General features: G+C 48.2%; 1 protein-coding gene and 1 pseudogene across 4 annotated transcripts; one reads left to right on the top strand and one right to left on the bottom strand.

Moving 5' to 3' along the window:
* The window catches only part of LOC121834036, a 107,966-nt pseudogene that overhangs the window by 70,322 nt on the left and 16,657 nt on the right, over positions 1 to 20,987 (top strand).
* Positions 6,487 to 9,017, bottom strand: LOC121834038. 4 transcript variants are annotated; one of them, XR_006077027.1, is made up of 3 exons: positions 8,772 to 9,017; positions 8,570 to 8,683; positions 6,487 to 7,748 (listed from the first exon to the last, which is right to left on the bottom strand). XR_006077027.1 is itself a non-coding variant. In XM_042287777.1 (3 exons), exons 1-3 carry the CDS (start codon positions 8,890 to 8,892, stop codon positions 7,553 to 7,555), a joined length of 477 nt encoding a protein of 158 aa, XP_042143711.1. In that variant the 5' UTR covers positions 8,893 to 9,017; the 3' UTR covers positions 6,487 to 7,552. The 4 variants fall into 4 exon arrangements, 2 of the variants coding, with proteins under 2 accessions (XP_042143711.1, XP_042143712.1); XM_042287777.1 differs by having other exon boundaries at positions 6,487 to 7,768; positions 8,570 to 8,709; XM_042287778.1 differs by having other exon boundaries at positions 6,487 to 7,768.

Below are 20,987 nucleotides of genomic sequence, written 5' to 3'. Positions count from 1 at the left end.
GTACCCGACCCCTCCAAATGTTTTAGCCTTCAAACAGGCTCGGGCGAAGGCTCGATATGTCCGTCGTCAATCAAAAAAGACGACATGGAAGAAATACACCTCCTCCGTTAATAGTCACACCAGTGTAAAAGTTGTCTGGGAAAAAGTGCACAAGATTAATGGGGATTATCGAGCCTTCTCCATACCGCTTTTTGTTCTGCCAGGTGGTGTACTGCCTAGTCTTGAGCAGCAGGCCAATATTCTAGGGGAGCACTTCGCATCAGTATCAGGTTCATCGCATTACTCGGCTGCATTTTTAAAGCATACAAGTGTTATAGAGAAAAAGAGAATAAATTGCTCTGGAGGACTACGAGAACCCTATAATAGACCTTTTACTTTTCGAGAGTTACAGGCAGCATTAAATAAAAGTAAAAATACGTCCCCGGGACCAGATCGAATTCACTACTGTATGCTCAAGCATTTGCATTCCAATACCCTGCAGGTTCTTTTAAGCTTTTTTAACCAGATCTGGAGAGAAGGGGTCTTCCCAGATTCTTGGAAAAGAGCTGAAGTTATCCCGCTCCTCAAGCAAGGAAATGATCCTTCATTACCCTCAAGTTACCGGCCCATAGCCCTCACAAGTTCCTTAGGGAAAACCTTTGAACGAATGGTAAACTCAAGATTGGTCCATTTTTTAGAGGAAAATAACCTCCTCGACAAGTTTCAGTGCGGTTTCCGTGCCCACAGATCAACGGTGGACCACCTCGTACGACTTGAGAAAACTATTCGTGAGGCTTTTGTTAATAGACAGCATTGTGTTTCTGTCTTCTTTGATATAGAGAAGGCTTATGACACAACATGGAGGTATGGAATTTTGAACGATCTTGTCTCGTACGGAATTCGTGGCCGAATGCTCTCACTCATCAAAAGCTTTTTGGAAGACAGATACTTTCATGTCAAGCTTGGTACAACCTTCTCTCGTAGTTTCGTCCAAGAGAATGGAGTTCCACAAGGTGGTGTTCTTAGCGTAACACTATTTTTAATAAAAATGAACTCTATTGGAAAGTCTATCCCACAATCACTTTCCTATTCTCTTTACGTGGATGACTTGCAGATCTCTTGCTGTTCGTGTAACATTTCGGTCTGCGAGAGACAACTTCAGCTGGGAATTAATAGTCTGATGAGGTGGGCTGATGCCAATGGGTTTAGTTTTTCACCAGAGAAGTCAGTATGTGTCAACTTTTCTTTACGTAGGGGCATGATCCTAGAGCCTAGTCTGACCTTAAGGGGGCAGGCAATTCCTGTTCGTAATGAACACAAATTTCTAGGAGTGATATTTGATAAAAAGTTAAATTTCCGTAGTCATGTACTTTACCTGAAACAGAAATGCTCAAAGTCAATGAACCTCCTCAAGGTGCTTTCACACAAGTCTTGGGGTAGCGATCGGGAATGTCTCCTTCGTCTCTATCGCTGCTTGGTTCTTTCAAAATTGGATTATGGATGCGTAGTGTATGGATCCGCACGTCAATCTACCCTTCAGGTGTTGGACCCGATTCACCATCAAGGTCTGAGGCTTTCCACTGGTGCTTTTCGGACGTCCCCTATTCCTAGCCTATATGCTGAGAGTAATGAATATTCACTTGAAAAAAGACGGTTTTATTTAGGCTTTCAGTATGCATTAGGAATTCGCTCTATCCCTTCTCATCCGATCCAGGAAGCAATTCAGGATTCTCGCTATGAAACTACATTCCAGAACAAGCCATCTGTCGTACCCCCTTTTACGCAGAGAATTAAAACATATTCACAGGCTTACAACCTTGACAGTTTCAGCCTAGTTGCCCAACTTCCACTGGCAGTGGCTCCTTGGGAGTGCGTGGCACCCATAATCAATTTTACTCTGATCAAATATAATAAGCGGCAAACTGCTGTTGCTGCCCTGCAGCAGGAGTTTTTCCAGGTTGCTTATACGTACAGTAACTGTAGGAGTTTCTTCACAGATGGTACTAAGAGTGACTCTGCTGTTGGTTGTGCTGTTATAAGCGAGACATGGAAGGTTGTTAGGCGTCTTGATGCCAGAGCCTCAATATTTACTGCAGAATTATATGCTCTAACTTTAGCTGTTGAATTCATTATAGAAAACGCTATCGAGCATTCTGTTATCTACTCTGATTCTCTCAGCGCTTTAAAGGCACTTGCTTCTTTGGAAGTACCAAAGAATACCTTCGTTACTAGGCTTCGGAACATTGTCCACACTGCAGCAAAATCAGATTTACACATCAATTTCTGTTGGGTGCCTAGTCACGTCGGTATTCAGGGAAATGAGGATGCTGATAGAGCTGCCAGTACGTGCATTGAGAGGCAAGTGGATATCAAGGACATTCCGTACACTGATTACAAACACAGTCTTAAAAAAGCAATCCAGAAAAAGTGGCAGTTAGAATGGGACACGGAAATACACAACAAGCTTCATTGTGTGAAACCTACCCTGCGGGAATGGGCAAGTTGCCGACACAGGGAGCGCTTCTTTGAGGTTGTGCTCTGTCGTCTGAGACTGGGACACACCCATCTCACGCATGGGTACCTCCTACGGGCAGAGGCAGCTCCGAAATGTGAACACTGTAACGAGTCTTTGAGCGTCTTGCATATTCTTATCGTATGTCCTAAGTATCATCACGAACGCACCACTTTTTTCTCTACCTTTTTCCGGAATCGCGTCCCGTTCCACCCGGCATTATTATTGGGTGACGAACCTCTTGTGCCGCACCGTCAAGTTTTTAAGTTTTTAGATCGCATTGACATCCTACATCGGCTATGAAATTTAGTTTGTTTTCTTTTCTGTTACGTTTACCTGAAAATTAGTGGTGGCAGAGAGCCGGCGATCTTGTATTGTCGGCACATTTTCCATACTTCCTTGCGTGAAGGAAATTCCTTTAGAGTGCCTCTGGTTAGTGGAGCATTGGTTAAAATTTCTGGAGGCCTTAATAGGCCTGTATCTTGTAAGGTTTTAATCATTCATTTTCCATAGTTTTAAGATAGAACTACCTACTATAGGTCTTTTCAGTATTGCCTTTAACTTACCTTGTGTTTGGCACACTATGGCCTTAGTTGTCGCTGTGCCATTAAACACCTAAGTTTCTTCTTCTTCTTATTGTTACGTTAGAAAAAAATTTGTTATCTTTCGTGCGGAGACCTCAGATGTTCTGATATCGGACATTCTGCATTATCGGAGAGAGGCGCTTGGAATACCGCTTGATATGTGCGGCTCTCAGTCAGCTGGCCTGTAAATTCTTTGAAAAGGCTTCCCTCTGGCCTGAGAAGGGGATAGAAAAGTTTTTCATATATAATAATAATAATTAATAATAATAATAAGATTAAGAAGACGACAAAGAAGAAAAAAAATGGCGTGCCAGGACGGGGACGTTGGTACACAAAGATATATGTTGTATACGTATAACTGATTTTAAAGATGCAACCAGCTGCTCTTTAGCGGGCGGCAAGTAGGTTAGCAGTTATTCAAGGAACACTGGTGCTGCACCCCCGTGACATCACATCATGGTTAGCTTAGATTAGCTCAGTTGCGTAACTGCTGATAGACGGTGCTTTCACAAACACTGATCCCCTCTGCCTTCAAGACTCTCCTCCTGTCGTTTTCAAAGCACTGGGCGGCTGCTATGGTAACTGTAGTGTATTCTATGGAATACAGACGTTTCGGAGCGCACCGTCTAGATGGCATTCCTATAGTCCGTTGCAACCTAAGAACGAAGGGCGAGGGTAAGACGGGCCGGGGAGGAGGAAGCAGACAGAACGCTAAAGAGAGAAGGAGGTTTCCCCCTCTCTTCTCCAGCGTTCCGTCTGCTTCCTCCTCCCCGGCCCGTTTTACCCTCACCCTTCGTTCTTAGGTTGCAACGGACTATAGTGTTCTTTATGGAGCACACAGTTTTGGAAAATAAATTTAGATGGTGCTTCAAACGACGGGAGGCAGACTGAAGTGAGTGAGAGAGGGGAAACCCCCTCCGCGGGAGCTCCTCAACTGAGGTAATTAGTAAAGTTGGGTGGAGCTGCGGTTGATTGGTTGTACTGCATACCGCAGCATCACGGTGACGGCATGTCGAGGCTGTACGGCTGATGATCAGTGTTGCCATTCCTCTAGCAGATAGTGTTGGTTTTGCCGTAGACACCCGAAACCAAACTTTGAGCCGTGATATCTATGAAACTACATGAAATATTGAAAGTAAAATTAGGCCTTTTAATTTAAGGGTAACGGTGCCTTAGCTAAAAAAGTCATAATTTTCAATTAAAAAGATGTTGACAAGAGTTGCCCTTAAAGTTGCTCTTCGTGAGAGCCCCAGCGGAAAAGACACACTCTGTTTCTGCATTTGATAGTGGCAAGACTAGGAGTGTCATTGCACCTTCTGCACCATCTCGCATAGGATTTGCATCGCCGAATCGTTGTAGATATGCCATGACTCTAAATAGAATCGTTTTTTTTCCAGTTTCTTTCGGTGTCTAGGACGGAACTGCTGTTGAAGTTGATGACATGGTTGTTCTTTTCTGCATGTTTCGCTAGAGCGTTTCCTTGCACGTCCTTCTTTTTTACATTTTATTTTTGTCTGCATGGACGTTCGGGGAAATTTTTGATTTCTCCCACATATGAAGTGTTGCAGTCAGCGCAAGGATATACAAGGCAGTCGGCGCAGTCGGCGCAAGGATATACAAGGCTTTTTCTTTTTGTTGTGGACGACAATCTTTTGGAAGAGGAAGATGTTGGCCAATGGTTGAGATGGGCTTTTGTGTCACTGCTATGCCGTATGGTTTGAGAGCACGGGTGAGAACTTCGCTCGTGCCTCTGAGGTACGGGACGCACATGCGGCTGGAGGGATGGGTTTTCTCGGCTGCAGATGGGTGAGAAGTTTCTTGTAGATATTGTTGACGAATCTTGTTGGGTATGCGTTTTTTTTCGAAGGTCCCGTTCTGTGGAAACGGTTGCCCGTTTTTTTCACGTAGTGTAGTGTACACGTGAAAACCTTGGCCACCATAAATACCCTGTCAGTGTCCCTTCAAGAGTGTTGTGACGTCATGGAACAAGACTGCCTGCCACTTCTTATTGCAATTCGCAAGTTTCACCGAGTATAGGCGCTGCTGCGGAATTCAAAGATGGCGGTCTAGAGGGGGATTGTTTCGCCGTGGGCATCGCAATTCATAGAAATCAATGTGTTTTGAAACAGATAATATTGCGCGATCAACTTCAGTATCTCGTTAATCCGTTTCTTAACATGCACTGGCAGCTAGTCAAACACTTGAAAAACAGCTTGTAGCTTCAAGCCACACGACGTAATTTTCTATTCAAGGAGCGTCGTGATGCTTTTTGCGAGCCCCTCAGTGGTGGCACATGCAGTAAAACATCTGGTAGAACCTTAATAATTTGATTTCGGTTAATTCGAAATCCCGGATAATTCACAATATTTCCACGGTCTTGTAACTTTTCATGACATGTGATCAGAAATCAATAAATTTGAAATATCTTATATATCTTCCCTCTGATTTTTGACAGTTGGCAGTCTGCATATTCGAACGGTATTAAAAATACTGACGAGCACTTCCAACTATGTCGCTCGCTGCACAGTATACGCTCTAACAAATGATTACAATAAACATACTTGTTCAACACATCTTGCAACGTCAAATAACGTATCACAAATTACATGCACTTAATATTGTTTCCTGCTTTCCCTTTGACCAACCAAAACTAGAAACCTGTACCTTCCGTTGTGTACGCCTTCGCTCAAGACAGTGACAATTCGCATAATTGCCACACAAACTGAGTTTTTAAAGGGTTGAACCCGCACTCCGGATGCATGACTCGCCCGTTAGCCTGATGATCTCGGCATCGTAGTAGTCGCAACGCGTGTTTCCGTCCCCGTCCCTAAAGACTTTATAAACCTTCTTCCACTCAAAGCCAGTGATGTTGGTTGGGTGAAAGTTTTTCACGACAGCCTTGTGGACTATGCACATCTTGCCATCTTGAAGAATTTTGACTTTAGCGTACATACTCATTGGGAGAGAAAGAAGAGGAATGAAACATACAGAAAAAAAACAAAAAAAAACAGGAAAGATGCAGAAGCACGTCACAGTAGGGGGGGGGCGGTACAGTAGCAGATGCGAATGCGAGGGAACACACGAAGCACCAATCCAGCACGAAAGCAACATGGAAACCATGGCCACCATCGGTCGCACATTGCTTGCACACATTGCCCCATCATTGCACCACATTGCGACATCGCACACGCGGGAATAGGGAGAGTGACGGGAAGACGACAACCCGGATATATTAGTCACTGACAGTTGAAGAACGGTGTTCGAACCGGAGAAAGGGAACCAGTCAGTAGCTTGGAGCGATGTGAACGTCCCTCCTCCCCGCTCCAGGCTTTCGTGTTTTCTTCTCTTGCCAATGGCACAAGTTGGATTTGGATCTGGATGCTTTGTGGTTGTGAAAAGATTGATTATGGCGAAGTTGGCGAAGATATTCGAATTTGTTTTATAATTTCAAAACAGGTTTTGAAACTCCGAAGCACAGTTCAATCTGAGCACGCCTGTCATTGAGGTGTGCTGCATTCTCAGGGCGAATGAGGTTTTTTTCCCGGTGGATCTCGCGACGAGTGCGTCGGATGGTTTTTATTTTCACCCTGTATAATGTTGGAAATATCTACGAAAGAAACTTCTCTATGGGGTACGGGGGAGAAGTAAAGCCCCCCTTCATGTTTTAAAAATAGTGCATCAGTTCTATATGGGAAGGGGGGGGTGTTTAGTACGAAAGAACAACACATGCGGAAATAGGACACAACCATACACAGCAACGTAATAATAAAACACCTGAATTCATGTCAAAAGGAGACCCATTCAGAGGCAAAGATGCATTCGATGATGCCTTAGCGTTCAAGTTTGAAGATCTAAAAAACCGTGTGGCAAAGCGTTATCGGGAGATGACGTAACTTTAACTGGACAGGTGGGACAGTGTGTCGCACCTTCGCTATATGAGTGTGCTTCCGTACTAAACCCAGCTTTCGTTTAAACGGATGTTCGAAGTCTTTGAAACAAGGCGTCTACTTTATTTTGCTTTTTGTATCAACTTGACTGCAGGTAGTTTGATTCAAGGTGGAGACATGCAATCTGGTGTCAATTAGAAGATGTAATGGGCAACCGTTTACCCTAGCGTCAGCGAGGAATGCATTCAGGCGGCTGGGATTGCCGGCTTGGCGGGACGTGGCTTGACCGGGCACCTTGACCGGGCACCTTGCTGGCCGTGGGCCTCCACACTGCATTGGTCCTGTCCAGCTGCAGCGGCCGCCGGAGGAGGATTTCTTCGGAACGCCTGGTTGTCATATTGACGACCCTGGAACTGGCCTCGGGCCCGAGTTGGGAACGAAGCAGGTTGCTGGTCGCCTCGAAAAAGACGACTGCGGTAGTCGACAGCTGTGGCTGACCACAGCAAAGTATCCCATCTCAGCACTAAGGAAACACTGGGCCAGCTGGGTAGGGCAGACGTTGGGGCTTGGCTCAGCTGCCCGCAGAAACATCAGGGGCTGCCGGTTGTTTCCCACTCCCACAGACGAGGAGTAGGTGCGTCCTGTCCATGGGGTCTCTCAAAGTAACTGGTTCGCGCCGGTGAATGCAGCGCGTGACTGCAGGGCATCCTAGCACCGCTCGCTGCTGGCGATGAGGTGTAGCGATGGTAGACTGTGGGACTGGGCTCTTCATACTGCACCGGTTTACTATGATACATTCGAAGGAGCTATGGATACAAGGTGTGCGATTTCAGAAGACAGTGAGCATGGACGAAAAATTTCTGCGGCAGTTGCTGCACGTGGCAATCGGCGATGCCTTTGTCGATACTCAGCTCTACACGGTGTAGGCAAACCAGAATCCAACCGACAGGTTGAAAATTTGGAGTTGAAGCGAGACATTTTAAATCCAATATAGCGCATTCGAATCTAACGTCCTCCCCAAACCATGGCCAAGATGGCGGCATTTTCGAAATTTCATACATACATACATACATTTTATTTCCTATTTTTAACATGTTACAATCTGAAATGAAAATGAAATTTGGGGCTCTGGCATGCTCAATAGTTTCATTGTAATAGTGTACATATTCAACTCTGTTTTCAGAGTTAAAACCAAGATCAAACCAAAACTTCTATAATACTAAGGTCAATTTTAACGTTTGTTTATAATGTGAGGTGGAACAAATCACAATAAACAAAGTATCTATAATAATAGACACTAACACGTCTCGGCCAATATGCTGTCACGTCCCTCAGCCAAACATTCCAATAGGCTCGTTGGTGCCATAGCTTTGTGTTGGGCAAGTTAGGGTGAAATGCAGTATAGCACTTTTGCAACGCCCTGTAATGCAGAGCTCGGTGGGTACAGGGGGAGTCGACCTAGTTCCTGTAGCGGTTCACCTCATGTACAAATGTGACCAGAAAATGCTCCTGCCACCCAAGAATGAAGGTCGACAAATTTCCCAGCATACAGTCTCCGATTTTCTTCTTGTGGCCCAGATGATGAGCTGCCTCTTGAGTTTTCTCACCTTATCCCCCTGGTTACTGATGGTCCATGTCTTGGGTGTCTGGCCCTTGGAGCTTGCCTCCACACGTTTGTCGCCCTCGTGGTATTCTCTTTGATTTTCCGAGGAACCGTCGTACTGGGACAAGAAAGTAACAGCATGCACTGAATGGACGAAGTGAGACACACCTTAGACTTCTAAATTAGAGAACTACTGTTCGTCTTACTGTTTGAGGTTCCAAGCAGAGAAATGATGCCCGGAGCTTGACGATCGGCGGCTTGACGCGTGTTGAACGACAGGTGCGAGATGCTGCCATACCCACAAGGTATCCTGAAGAGACAATTCATGCGCGGATCCCAGAAACTGTGTTGTTCGAGCAACACTGTTTTTAGAGGTACCTTCCCATTTATTTCTTTCGAGGTGCATTTGTCTGACTAGGCAATTCAGAAGTATGTTCAATTTACCCAGTCCACTTGCTTGGCCACTTTGCTAAATTTGGTACATTCATATTTTAAAGTAATGCAGATTAAAAAAAAAAAATGTTTTTCTTAAAATATGTTTATATTTCGATGCCAACTTTCCTTTTATAATTTCACAACTTGGCAGACCCCAGATTCGCTCCTGATTAACATCCTTTGCCACAATATTTTTGATTTTGCCAGTAAAGTGGTGTGAAACTTTTGATGCGTGGAAGTTGCAAAATCATTAAGCGTGAACTAGCAATTCATTACGTTGACCGTTTTACAAGTCTCGTCTCACGTACATACTCCCAAGAAATTAACTTGGCCACATACACTACGTTCGACAAAATCAATTGTGTCCTGCCTGATTCGGAGGATAGCGCGAACACTTAAAAAATGTTTGTACCCATCGGTAACGAACTTGAAGCAAAATTTCAGAATCTCGAACCGCCAAGTGAGTCCCCTTTGGCTTCTTGCCTGAGGAGGCCCATTTAGAACACATTCACTGCGTGATTCGGTAACTCACGTGACATTAAAATGCCAGGAGAGGATCCAACCGAAAGGGAAATACTTGGAAAGAGACATTCGCAGAACAGGAACACAGACAATGCCATCAACACGACCGGCAAAGTTTAAAAACATGACTTTCGTTAGGGCAATGAGCTTCTAACCTTCTAAAGCTAGCAGTTACTGCTCGATTTTTCCTTTTCACATTGGTTTATCATTAAAATCGGGGCTTATTATGTTTTCTAAAAATAATAACATCAACATGTAGTATATAGATAATCAAAATTGAACATAACAATCAGCAGAAAAGGATCTTAATAACCTCAAGTGGTTTCCTGTGGCGTTAAGTGGTTCTCACCTCGTGAAGTTGTCCTTAAAGGGGCGGTGCAACAATTTCCGAACTTTGGCTAATTAATTGCGGGAATTGATCCCGGCCACATATAAAACAAAGGACCGGAAAGTATTCTTTCCTGCTTGCCCTAGTTTTTATTAAAAAAAATAAAAGAAATTGGTATCTCCGGCACCCCTCATTTCAACTTTGAAGCGGCACCAGCTTCGCCTGTGACGTCATTCGGAGTGGCGCTGGTTTCCGGTTGGGTTCTTTTGGCTTCCGTTTCCCCAGCGCTTGCCGGCTCGCCAGGCTCGCCGCTCGCCGCTCTCCCGTCGATTCCCGACCAACATGGCGGCGCGGCGGAAGTCGAAGTCAAAGTCGAGGTCGAGACACCAGGAACAATAACGATACCACGATACTACGGACCACGAACAACGCACTCCGTCGAGCGAGGGAAAGACAAAACGTCCGGGTTGCTCGTGTAGCCGCCGTAGGCGCCTCGGGCGTCGACGAATGACGGCGACGGCAGGTTTTGTTGACTTGCGGTAGATGGCGCCACAAATAATTCATACGCTTTTAGCGACAATATTAGGCTTTTGAAGCGTTTCTGCATGCCTAAACAACAAGATTTTTTAAACTTAACCTTAAATCAGGCTTACAATTGCCTAACACTATCACTTACAAAAACCACTCCGAATGACGTCACACCACAGGTTCCATTTGCGGCCACCATGTGGCCGCAGGTTGGGAAAAAAAAGGGTTTTTTATTTTGCGATTACGCAGCGAAATAGAGGTATTTTGGGGTATGGTGGCACTTTTTCTCTTACTTATGCCGAAGTAAACAATGTAAAAAATACAAGCTGCATATTCGTTCAGTGTTAAAATCATTGCACCGCCCCTTTAAAGGGAAACTCCACTCAGTTTTTGCTACTGAGAAAACAATGTCATTCTATTCAGTATAATCTAGAAAGGCTACAAGTTAAATATTGGGATTGAATTCCGTCTAAATCCTTATTAAATTGGCCATAAAAGTTGTACAGGTGCAAAACTAACAATATCAGCTAACTGTAGCGGGAACGTGAGGTGCAGCCAACACTGCATTTTCACTGACCTGCTTCCGTTGCCAGCGACGTCTATTGGCGAGGAGATCAAATTCTAGGAGGCACTGCATTCACCGAAACAAATACCGCCTGCATGGAAAACAACTTCAGCGTTCCAGTGTGCTGTCGTTGGCTGCCGTGTTGTTGCCGCGTTCCGTGCAGGTTTGTTAGAATATAGTACGCTCTTGTTGCATACTGCAGTGCTCAGCGTATGCTTTAGAGCCTGGAATCAGTTTTCATTGACTTCCTGTCGAAAAAAGCTCAAATCGCAGTGGATAAGTAGGGAAGAAGTTGACTGTGCACGACGCGGTGTGTGGGCGTCACTTTTCAAGCGATGCCTTCCAAGCAAACTACGCTAATGGACGAGGCATGTACGTGCGTAAATCACGCTTGCATCGACATTCGTTCAAACCGTACATAGTAAATGTTCTGCCGACAATCAACACAACAAACCGAAAAAAAAAAAAAAAAGTTGCCGGTAGTTGTTTCTATTGGGTTTTGTATAAAAGGAATAGTCGAAACGGGAACTTCTAGTCCTGGGACTAGCTCATGGGCAGGGTGTCCGTTTCACGTGTCGTGGGTTCCAGGTTCAAATCAGAGTAGGCAAACCTTTTTTTTTTTTTTTTTTCGTGAAACATTTCACGATTTATGTATATATATTTTTTTAGAATAATCATTGCCGTCTGAAACTCCCGGCAATCTTTTTTTCCCGAGTGGTTGTGCCGGCTACCGAAAAATATCCTCCCCCCATTTTATAACAGTGCACAAGAGGAGGTTCTTGGTACGCAATGCCGTTCCATCAGAGAATTTTTCGAAGGGATAACACGACCAAGTCGTGAGTCTTTGGAAGCCACCGAGAGGTACTGCTATCATTTGATCACTATTTTATTCCAGGCTAGCTTTTACACTGGAGCATATTAGGTAGTGTCTCGCGGGGAAGGAGCGACCAGCCACACCGGAGTCTGGAACCCAAGTGTTTTATTCTCACCTTTCTCGAACTAAAGATAACCCCGAGCATGCGCACTAGCATGGACGCGTTGCCGCGGGGCACGTGAGTGAGAACTGTCGTGTCATCACTACATTTCCCCTCCTAAGCTTTACAAGTCCAGACGTACCGGTCGCCTAACTTGGCGGCCCGACCAAGTCACTCTTATCGGCGTATTGTCTGCCATCGACGTGTCCGTCGACGTTAATGTTGAAGGGGAGTTTGTCAAGTTTGTCGGCGCTGTTGTTGGTGCAGGCTGAACTGCGGTCGGCTGTTGTTGGCTCCCTGCACCCGGACTTGCTCTTGCCGTTGAGATCGCCGAACTGGCTGGAGCCGTAGTCTCATTGGTCGAACCGCCGGGATCCGGAGCGTCGAAGCTTGCCGGAGACGCATCGAATGGTACCAGGTGCCGGCGGTTGCGTTGCAGGACTCCTGTCCCGGTCTCGACTACGTAGGAGTGCAGCCGCTTGGCTGGACTGAGGACTGTTGCTCGGCACTGCACGTCTTGTACCCACACGTCCTCTCCTACGGACAGCGGGCGAAGTTGGCGAGCGGCGTGACGGCGATTGAAGTCCTTTCGCTGGCGTCTTCGGGCCTCCCCGTCTTTCCTTTTGAAGTCCCGACGGGATGGCCACCCCGGCTGCAACGTCTCTAGCATCTTCGCTACCTTTGCAACCGTCGGCCCATTAGCAGTTGGGACCATAGGTCGGCATTTTAGAGCCCCTTCATTCAGCATCACATCACAAACAAAATCACGTCTCCAAATTCATTCGCATTCACGTCGCAAGGTACTCCGACATTCCAAAGTCACGGCCCTTAACATCCTGGCGTTGAACCACGCCGAAACCTCATCCCCTTCACATCATGGCGTTCAACCACGCCAAGAATTTATCCCCTTCACATCATCGCCGCCTCCGAAATCACGGAGTCATTCACAATCACGTCACCAATTCCCAAAGTCATTCACCATCACCACGAATTCACAATTCACCATTGTGAATTTATCGGAATTCACCATCACATCATGAATTCATCCGAATTCACCATCACCTCACAAATTCATCCGAATTCACCGTGTGGGAACCATCGGGTTCCCTCTATCCCTATCCAGGCCTAGCTTCAAGCAGGCCGTGGGAGCCGTCGTCACCAATGGCGTCGGCCTCCCGGATACAAGGAACCACGAGGCCGAATTCCCCGAAGGGGCCGGCTCTCCCTTGCCCATTTGGGTGAACGCGCCTTCGGCACACCCTTGAGAGTTATAATGGACGCGACTGCTTGTGGCCTCCCCGGGCGCGTCCATTCTCCGAGGCTACATAAGCTGGCCCCGAAGGTGGGCCAGGGGCTCTCGTCGGCGGAGGCCCTGGCTCTACGGAGCTCGGTTTTTCTTTGTGGGCCTCCGACTTCCCGTGATTCTGTCTAATGCGGCAGCGCGGGAAACCGACCGGGTGATACTGGCAATTGAGCCAGCGCCCAGACTTTTCATTGTCTAAGAACGAAGCGTGCTGACATTGCAGTCAATAAACACGTCTTTATCTGGACCCAAGGAACTCTTTGTGTTTCTAAGAGGTAACCACCACCAGAGGAAATTCCCACATCTGGCGCCCCAACGTGCGGCTTTCCGTGGACTGCAAAGACAGCAGCATCCATCTCCTTTCGCTAAGATAGCGAACCAGGTCAATTTCCGGCCTAGGATCAAACAGGTGGACAAAGGGAGAGGCGAACGCCCGACACCCGACGCCACTCAACGGCTTAGTGGCCACGTCAGCCACGCACGGACACAATGCAGTGTCTTTTCAGCCGAGCTCGCTTCCAAATGGAGGTGACTAAACGCCCGGAATACGTCCGAGGCATTCCCTTTCGGGACGACGCCAGCCTACTTCGCTGGGGAGGCGCACCTGCGCTTTTCGAGGTCAACCTCGTTCTCGAACAAAGCACGGTGACGCAACACGAAGCAAGTGCAGCTTTTTGCCTTCGAGACGGCTCGCGGGGCCCACCCAGAGTGGACACCCCGTCAGCGCACAAACTAAAAGCGTATCTCGGAGCGAGAAAATGCGCTGTGCCTGCAACACCGGTCCCAGTCTAGGTTGCGGAGACCGCCGATGGTGCCCTTCGTCGCCGCGTCGACGGACCAGTAGCCATCAGGTTGACCAAGCGACCCCGGAACAAAGGCCCCCCAGGAAAACTGAGTGAGTCAAAATGATTTCCTTCTTACTCCGCCTTTCCTTCCCGCTATCAAGGGACAGAGGACTGGCGTGAGCATGGTTTTCGGCTACTAGAATTTAGTATGTTCCGTTTACCCGAGATCGACTGCACCCGGGCTTCTTCATTTGCAAGCAGCGAGCTACATTTTTCAGCATGTACCGCGCTGATCGTTTTTTTATTTATTTGTTTATTTCTTAGCGGCATGCTCTTTTCGCTCCAGCGTTTTGTTCTTTTTTTTTCTTTTGTTTTTGAGAGCCGGTAGGCCATTTTATTTTTAGGCCTACCTTAGCCTTGAGAAGGGGGGAGTGTGGGAACCATCGGGTTCCCTCTATCCCTATCCAGGCCTAGCTTCAAGCAGGCCGTGGGAGCCGTCGTCACCAATGGCGTCGGCCTCCCGGATACAAGGAACCACGAGGCCGAATTCCCCGAAGGGGCCGGCTCTCCCTTGCCCATTTGGGTGAACGCGCCTTCGGCACACCCTTGAGAGTTATAATGGACGCGACTGCTTGTGGCCTCCCCGGGCGCGTCCATTCTCCGAGGCTACATAAGCTGGCCCCGAAGGTGGGCCAGGGGCTCTCGTCGGCGGAGGCCCTGGCTCTACGGAGCGAACCATCGGGTTCCCTCTATCCCTATCCAGGCCTAGCTTCAAGCAGGCCGTGGGAGCCGTCGTCACCAATGGCGTCGGCCTCCCGGATACAAGGAACCACGAGGCCGAATTCCCCGAAGGGGCCGGCTCTCCCTTGCCCATTTGGGTGAACGCGCCTTCGGCACACCCTTGAGAGTTATAATGGACGCGACTGCTTGTGGCCTCCCCGGGCGCGTCCATTCTCCGAGGCTACATAAGCTGGCCCCGAAGGTGGGCCAGGGGCTCTCGTCGGCGGAGGCCCTGGCTCTACGGAGCTCGGTTTTTCTTTGTGGGCCTCCGACTTCCCGTGATTCTGTCTAATGCGGCAGCGCGGGAAACCGACCGGGTGATACTGGCAATTGAGCCAGCGCCCAGACTTTTCATTGTCTAAGAACGAAGCGTGCTGACATTGCAGTCAATAAACACGTCTTTATCTGGACCCAAGGAACTCTTTGTGTTTCTAAGAGGTAACCACCACCAGAGGAAATTCCCACATCTGGCGCCCAACGTGGGGCTTTCCGTGGACTGCAAAGACAGCAGCATCCATCTCCTTTCGCTAAGATAGCGAACCAGGTCAATTTCCGGCCTAGGATCAAACAGGTGGACAAAGGGAGAGGCGAACGCCCGACACCCGACGCCACTCAACGGCTTAGTGGCCACGTCAGCCACGCACGGACACAATGCAGTGTCTTTTCAGCCGAGCTCGCTTCCAAATGGAGGTGACTAAACGCCCGGAATACGTCCGAGGCATTCCCTTTCGGGACGACGCCAGCCTACTTCGCTGGGGAGGCGCACCTGCGCTTTTCGAGGTCAACCTCGTTCTCGAACAAAGCACGGTGACGCAACACGAAGCAAGTGCAGCTTTTTGCCTTCGAGACGGCTCGCGGGGCCCACCCAGAGTGGACACCCCGTCAGCGCACAAACTAAAAGCGTATCTCGGAGCGAGAAAATGCGCTGTGCCTGCAACACCGGTCCCAGTCTAGGTTGCGGAGACCGCCGATGGTGCCCTTCGTCGCCGCGTCGACGGACCAGTAGCCATCAGGTTGACCAAGCGACCCCGGAACAAAGGCCCCCCAGGAAAACTGAGTGAGTCAAAATGATTTCCTTCTTACTCCGCCTTTCCTTCCCGCTATCAAGGGACAGAGGACTGGCGTGAGCATGGTTTTCGGCTACTAGAATTTAGTATGTTCCGTTTACCCGAGATCGACTGCACCCGGGCTTCTTCATTTGCAAGCAGCGAGCTACATTTTTCAGCATGTACCGCGCTGATCGTTTTTTTATTTATTTGTTTATTTCTTAGCGGCATGCTCTTTTCGCTCCAGCGTTTTGTTCTTTTTTTTTCTTTTGTTTTTGAGAGCCGGTAGGCCATTTTATTTTTAGGCCTACCTTAGCCTTGAGAAGGGGGGAGTGTGGGAACCATCGGGTTCCCTCTATCCCTATCCAGGCCTAGCTTCAAGCAGGCCGTGGGAGCCGTCGTCACCAATGGCGTCGGCCTCCCGGATACAAGGAACCACGAGGCCGAATTCCCCGAAGGGGCCGGCTCTCCCTTGCCCATTTGGGTGAACGCGCCTTCGGCACACCCTTGAGAGTTATAATGGACGCGACTGCTTGTGGCCTCCCCGGGCGCGTCCATTCTCCGAGGCTACATAAGCTGGCCCCGAAGGTGGGCCAGGGGCTCTCGTCGGCGGAGGCCCTGGCTCTACGGAGCTCGGTTTTTCTTTGTGGGCCTCCGACTTCCCGTGATTCTGTCTAATGCGGCAGCGCGGGAAACCGACCGGGTGATACTGGCAATTGAGCCAGCGCCCAGACTTTTCATTGTCTAAGAACGAAGCGTGCTGACATTGCAGTCAATAAACACGTCTTTATCTGGACCCAAGGAACTCTTTGTGTTTCTAAGAGGTAACCACCACCAGAGGAAATTCCCACATCTAGATGTGGGAATTTCCTCTGGTGGTGGTTACCTCTTAGAAACACAAAGAGTTCCTTGGGTCCAGATAAAGACGTGTTTATTGACTGCAATGTCAGCACGCTTCGTTCTTAGACAATGAAAAGTCTGGGCGCTGGCTCAATTGCCAGTATCACCCGGTCGGTTTCCCGCGCTGCCGCATTAGACAGAATCACGGGAAGTCGGAGGCCCACAAAGAAAAACCGAGCTCCGTAGAGCCAGGGCCTCCGCCGACGAGAGCCCCTGGCCCACCTTCGGGGCCAGCTTATGTAGCCTCGGAGAATGGACGCGCCCGGGGAGGCCACAAGCAGTCGCGTCCATTATAACTCTCAAGGGTGTGCCGAAGGCGCGTTCACCCAAATGGGCAAGGGAGAGCCGGCCCCTTCGGGGAATTCGGCCTCGTGGTTCCTTGTATCCGGGAGGCCGACGCCATTGGTGACGACGGCTCCCACGGCCTGCTTGAAGCTAGGCCTGGATAGGGATAGAGGGAACCCGATGGTTCCCACACTCCCATTCCCACAACCGTCACCTCACGAATTCATCCGAATTCACCATCACTTCACGAATTCATCCAAATTCACCATCACTTCACATAGTCACCCGAATTCAACATCACATCATGAATTCATCCGAATTCACCATCACATCACGAATCCATCCGAATTCACCATCAAATCATGAATTCATCCGAATTCACCATCACTTCACGAAGTTATTCACCTTCACGGTCAACACAAATTTACCGAAATTCCCCATGACATCATTAATTCTGCATAATTCACAAACTCACTCGGGTTCATTCCGACTAAATTCGACTTCACGGCTGGTAGCCCTTTACGAGTTCGCAGTTCTTGCGGACTAGGACTGGTGGCGCCTTTTTGTGTCAGCCACTTGAAACCAGGACCTGACTCAGCCAGGGAAGTGGGGTATTTTGAGTGCGTGAAACACAAACCACCTTGATTAAGCGCCAACCCAGCCAATGCCGCGCTGCGATCGTGTCATGTGAATGTGCTCCGTGCGCCGCCGCGCAGAACCGGCAGGTCACGTGATATGGTCTCGGCGCCGGATTAGGTGCGCCTGCTCGTGACGTCGGCTTCGTCTCTTTTGAAACGACATATGGCTGCGCCGCGTAGACAAAGCGGCGCCTGCTGCTACTAGTGCCCGCGCACAGTGCGGCTGCGCCACGCACGACTCACAATCGAAACGGCACAGCGAGAGCCGTCAGGGATTCCGGACAATATGCTCCGAGGTACGGAAGGGCAAGGTCGGCAAGGAGCTCAATTTATTCACGAGGAACCGCTAAGAACAACGGCAAAATTAAATGTCAAGTGCCAAAGGAAACGACTAGTCCCCCCCTTCCCCTTCATTGCCGCTGTAACCGCACTTTCCTTATAAACAGCTGTTACTACGGAAGTGCTCGACAAAGGGCCACCGCGCTGAGGCGCGCACAGCTACGCAGCGAGACTGGTGCCCAAACCGCTAAAGTCAAATGGGTTCTTGTGGTTTGCGGTGAAGGATGAAAACAACCGGCCAGCAGGCAAGCAAGCACCTGCGTAGCACGTTTTCTACTTCTTCTGAATTCATAACCATATTCACTATCATGTCGAGAATTAAGTTCACGGTATTACTCCCATCACAAACTTATCAAGTTTACGAGCCTCGCACATCCCAAATTCATTGTGTTCACGAGCCATTCACCATCACGTCACGAATTCATTCAGTCATTCACATCACAATGAATTCTATTGACTTCACGAAGTCCTTCACAATCACAACACATCATGGTTAATTCAAATTCACGAAGTCATTCACCATCACATCACGACTTCATTCAACATCACATGAATTCATTCAAATTCACAAAGTCATTCACCATCACATCACGACTTCATTCAACATCACATTACGCATTCATTCAAATTCACAAAGTCATTCACCATCACATCACGACTTCATTCACCATCACATCATGACTTCATTCACCATCACATCACGACTTCATTCACCATCACACCACGAATTCATTCAAATTCACGAAATCATTCACCATCACATCACGACTTCACGACTTCATTCACCATCACATCACGAATTCATTCAAATTCACGAAGTCATTCACCATCACATCATGAATGTTTTCAAATTCAAGAATTCATTCAGAGCAATTCAGATTCACGCCGTGAATGTGAATCAAGGTGAATGAGCGAGTTCATGAATGAATTTGCCGAGGTATGGTTGGGACAGGCTTTAACCGGTCATTCCAGGGGTGTCTCGATACACCAGGAGGGCCATGTGCGGGTCTCTTGACTTGTAGAACAGCTCTTTTATTGTCCGCACCATACGCTCCGCTTCCCCATTCGCCTGTGGGTAGCGTGGGCTGCTCGTGACGTGCTGGAAACCGTAGCTCTGGGCGAACTCGGCGAATTGTCTCGAAGAGAACTGCGGCCCATTGTCCGATACCAGCACGTCGGGGATCCCAAACCGGGCGAATGTACTCTTGACTGCTGCGATGACGGACGTTGACGTCGTCAATGTCAGGCTGATGACCTCTGGGAAGCGGGAGTAATAGTTCACGACAAGCACTTGGTTTTTCCCCTTGAGCTCGGACAGATCCGCACCGAGTCTCTGCCACAGACGACTGGGAGTCGGTGTGCTGATGAGGGGCTAGGAGCGCTGTACTCTTGTTTGGGCGCACCGCTCGCAGGCTGTCACAAGTTGCTCCATTTCGCTGTTTAGAGTAGGCCACCAAACAGCGTCCCTTGCTCTTGCCTTGCAGCGTCCGATGCCCTGATTGCCTTCATGTATCAGCTGCAGTATCTCATGTCTTACCTAGATTGTGGAAACCAGCTGAACTTACAGAAAAGGGTGAGGAGAGAAAGGAGAAAAGGCATCCGATCGCTGGATGCAATGGAAAGGAGCTCAGCTCCTTCCCATTGCAAGTATCTCGTGTTGCAGCGAGCGTGGAATGAAGATGCGGCGGTCTTTAAACTGACATATAAGCTACTGCCTATCTCCTTAACAGAGTGGATTTTGGGCTCTTAAAGAGTTGCAAGACCCTTGAGCCTGAAGAAGGCATTCAGATGGCAGTATTATCCTGTTCATGCTTTGGGTGGGTTTGCCTATATGCATGTGTATGTCTTCCTCTCTGCAAGGGTTTCGAAGATGAAGTGTGTTATACTCGGGATAGTACCCACTCTTTATAAGGGGTGACATAACCTAGGCCGCCCCTCGGTCTTCTCCCTATTGGCAGCAAGTTCTGTGACCTCCCTACGGTTAAGAGAAGTCCAAGCTTAGTAAAATTACAGAAGACACTACAAATATCAAGCATTCTGATGCGTGGTACTAAAGAGATTCTACTGTGAGTACTCTGAACACAGTGGTTTTAAAAATGCAGACTACATCGTTCACAGCTTCTTTGATGGAACGGGTTGTCTTCAAGCGACAGAGGCCAGAGTTGATATCACATCTCTCTTAACTTTCTTTCTTTTGCGGTTTTAGCAACATTTCTGACACAAATAGGTTTTATCAAGTGAATGTAAGGGCGCGAACGAGCTGGTTTAGATTGAGCATCACCTTAACTCTTAGACTGCAGGCAAAAACAGCACAAACACTAAAACGTTGATACCTTTTAGTGTCGCTTTTGCCTTTGTGTCATTTTTTCTGGCCGTCTCGGTGCCTATGTCATGTTCAATTAAGTTTTCTGTTTGGATTTACTGTAAAAAAATGTCAATAGATGTCTCAGTCTTTTGAGGAATTTCCAGCTTCCTTTGATGTCTTTAAAGGAGGACAAATGCAAACATATGACACACAGATTGCGTACCTGTTATGACTACCGTATTTACAGGAATGTAGGTTGACCATTTTTTCAATTTTTAAAAATCTGAAGTGGGGGGTCGACTTGTAATCGAACCAAAGCCTTCCACCGCCGGCAAAAACGAAACAACCGCAATGTCATGAGCAGCTCGGCGTACCCCTAGCACTGTGCTATTTTGTGCACTCATTTTACAAATTAATTATTTTTTATTTGTGCAAACGAGCATTAATAATAGCGATTCACAAATTAACCCGAATGTACGGCGGTGAACAGCGCACGGCGCGCCCGACTCTCGTGGGGTGGCGGCACTTCTTGTAAGAGTCACCCCGTAGGCCGCTGAAGGCTGGCAGTTGCAGGTCTTGGATGGTCTTTTCCAAGCGGCTGAGTCGAGCCGCTATATCCTGGGAAGGTGCGGCTGCTGCGGGATCCGATGCTCGTGATTGAAAGCTGGCCGCGGCGACAACCGGGGGTG

Source organism: Ixodes scapularis, unplaced genomic scaffold, assembly GCF_016920785.2.
Source record: "Ixodes scapularis isolate PalLabHiFi unplaced genomic scaffold, ASM1692078v2 ptg000303l_1___fragment_1__unscaffolded, whole genome shotgun sequence".
Lineage (NCBI taxonomy): Eukaryota > Metazoa > Arthropoda > Arachnida > Ixodida > Ixodidae > Ixodes > Ixodes scapularis.
This window is presented reverse-complemented; position numbering and strand designations above follow the sequence as displayed.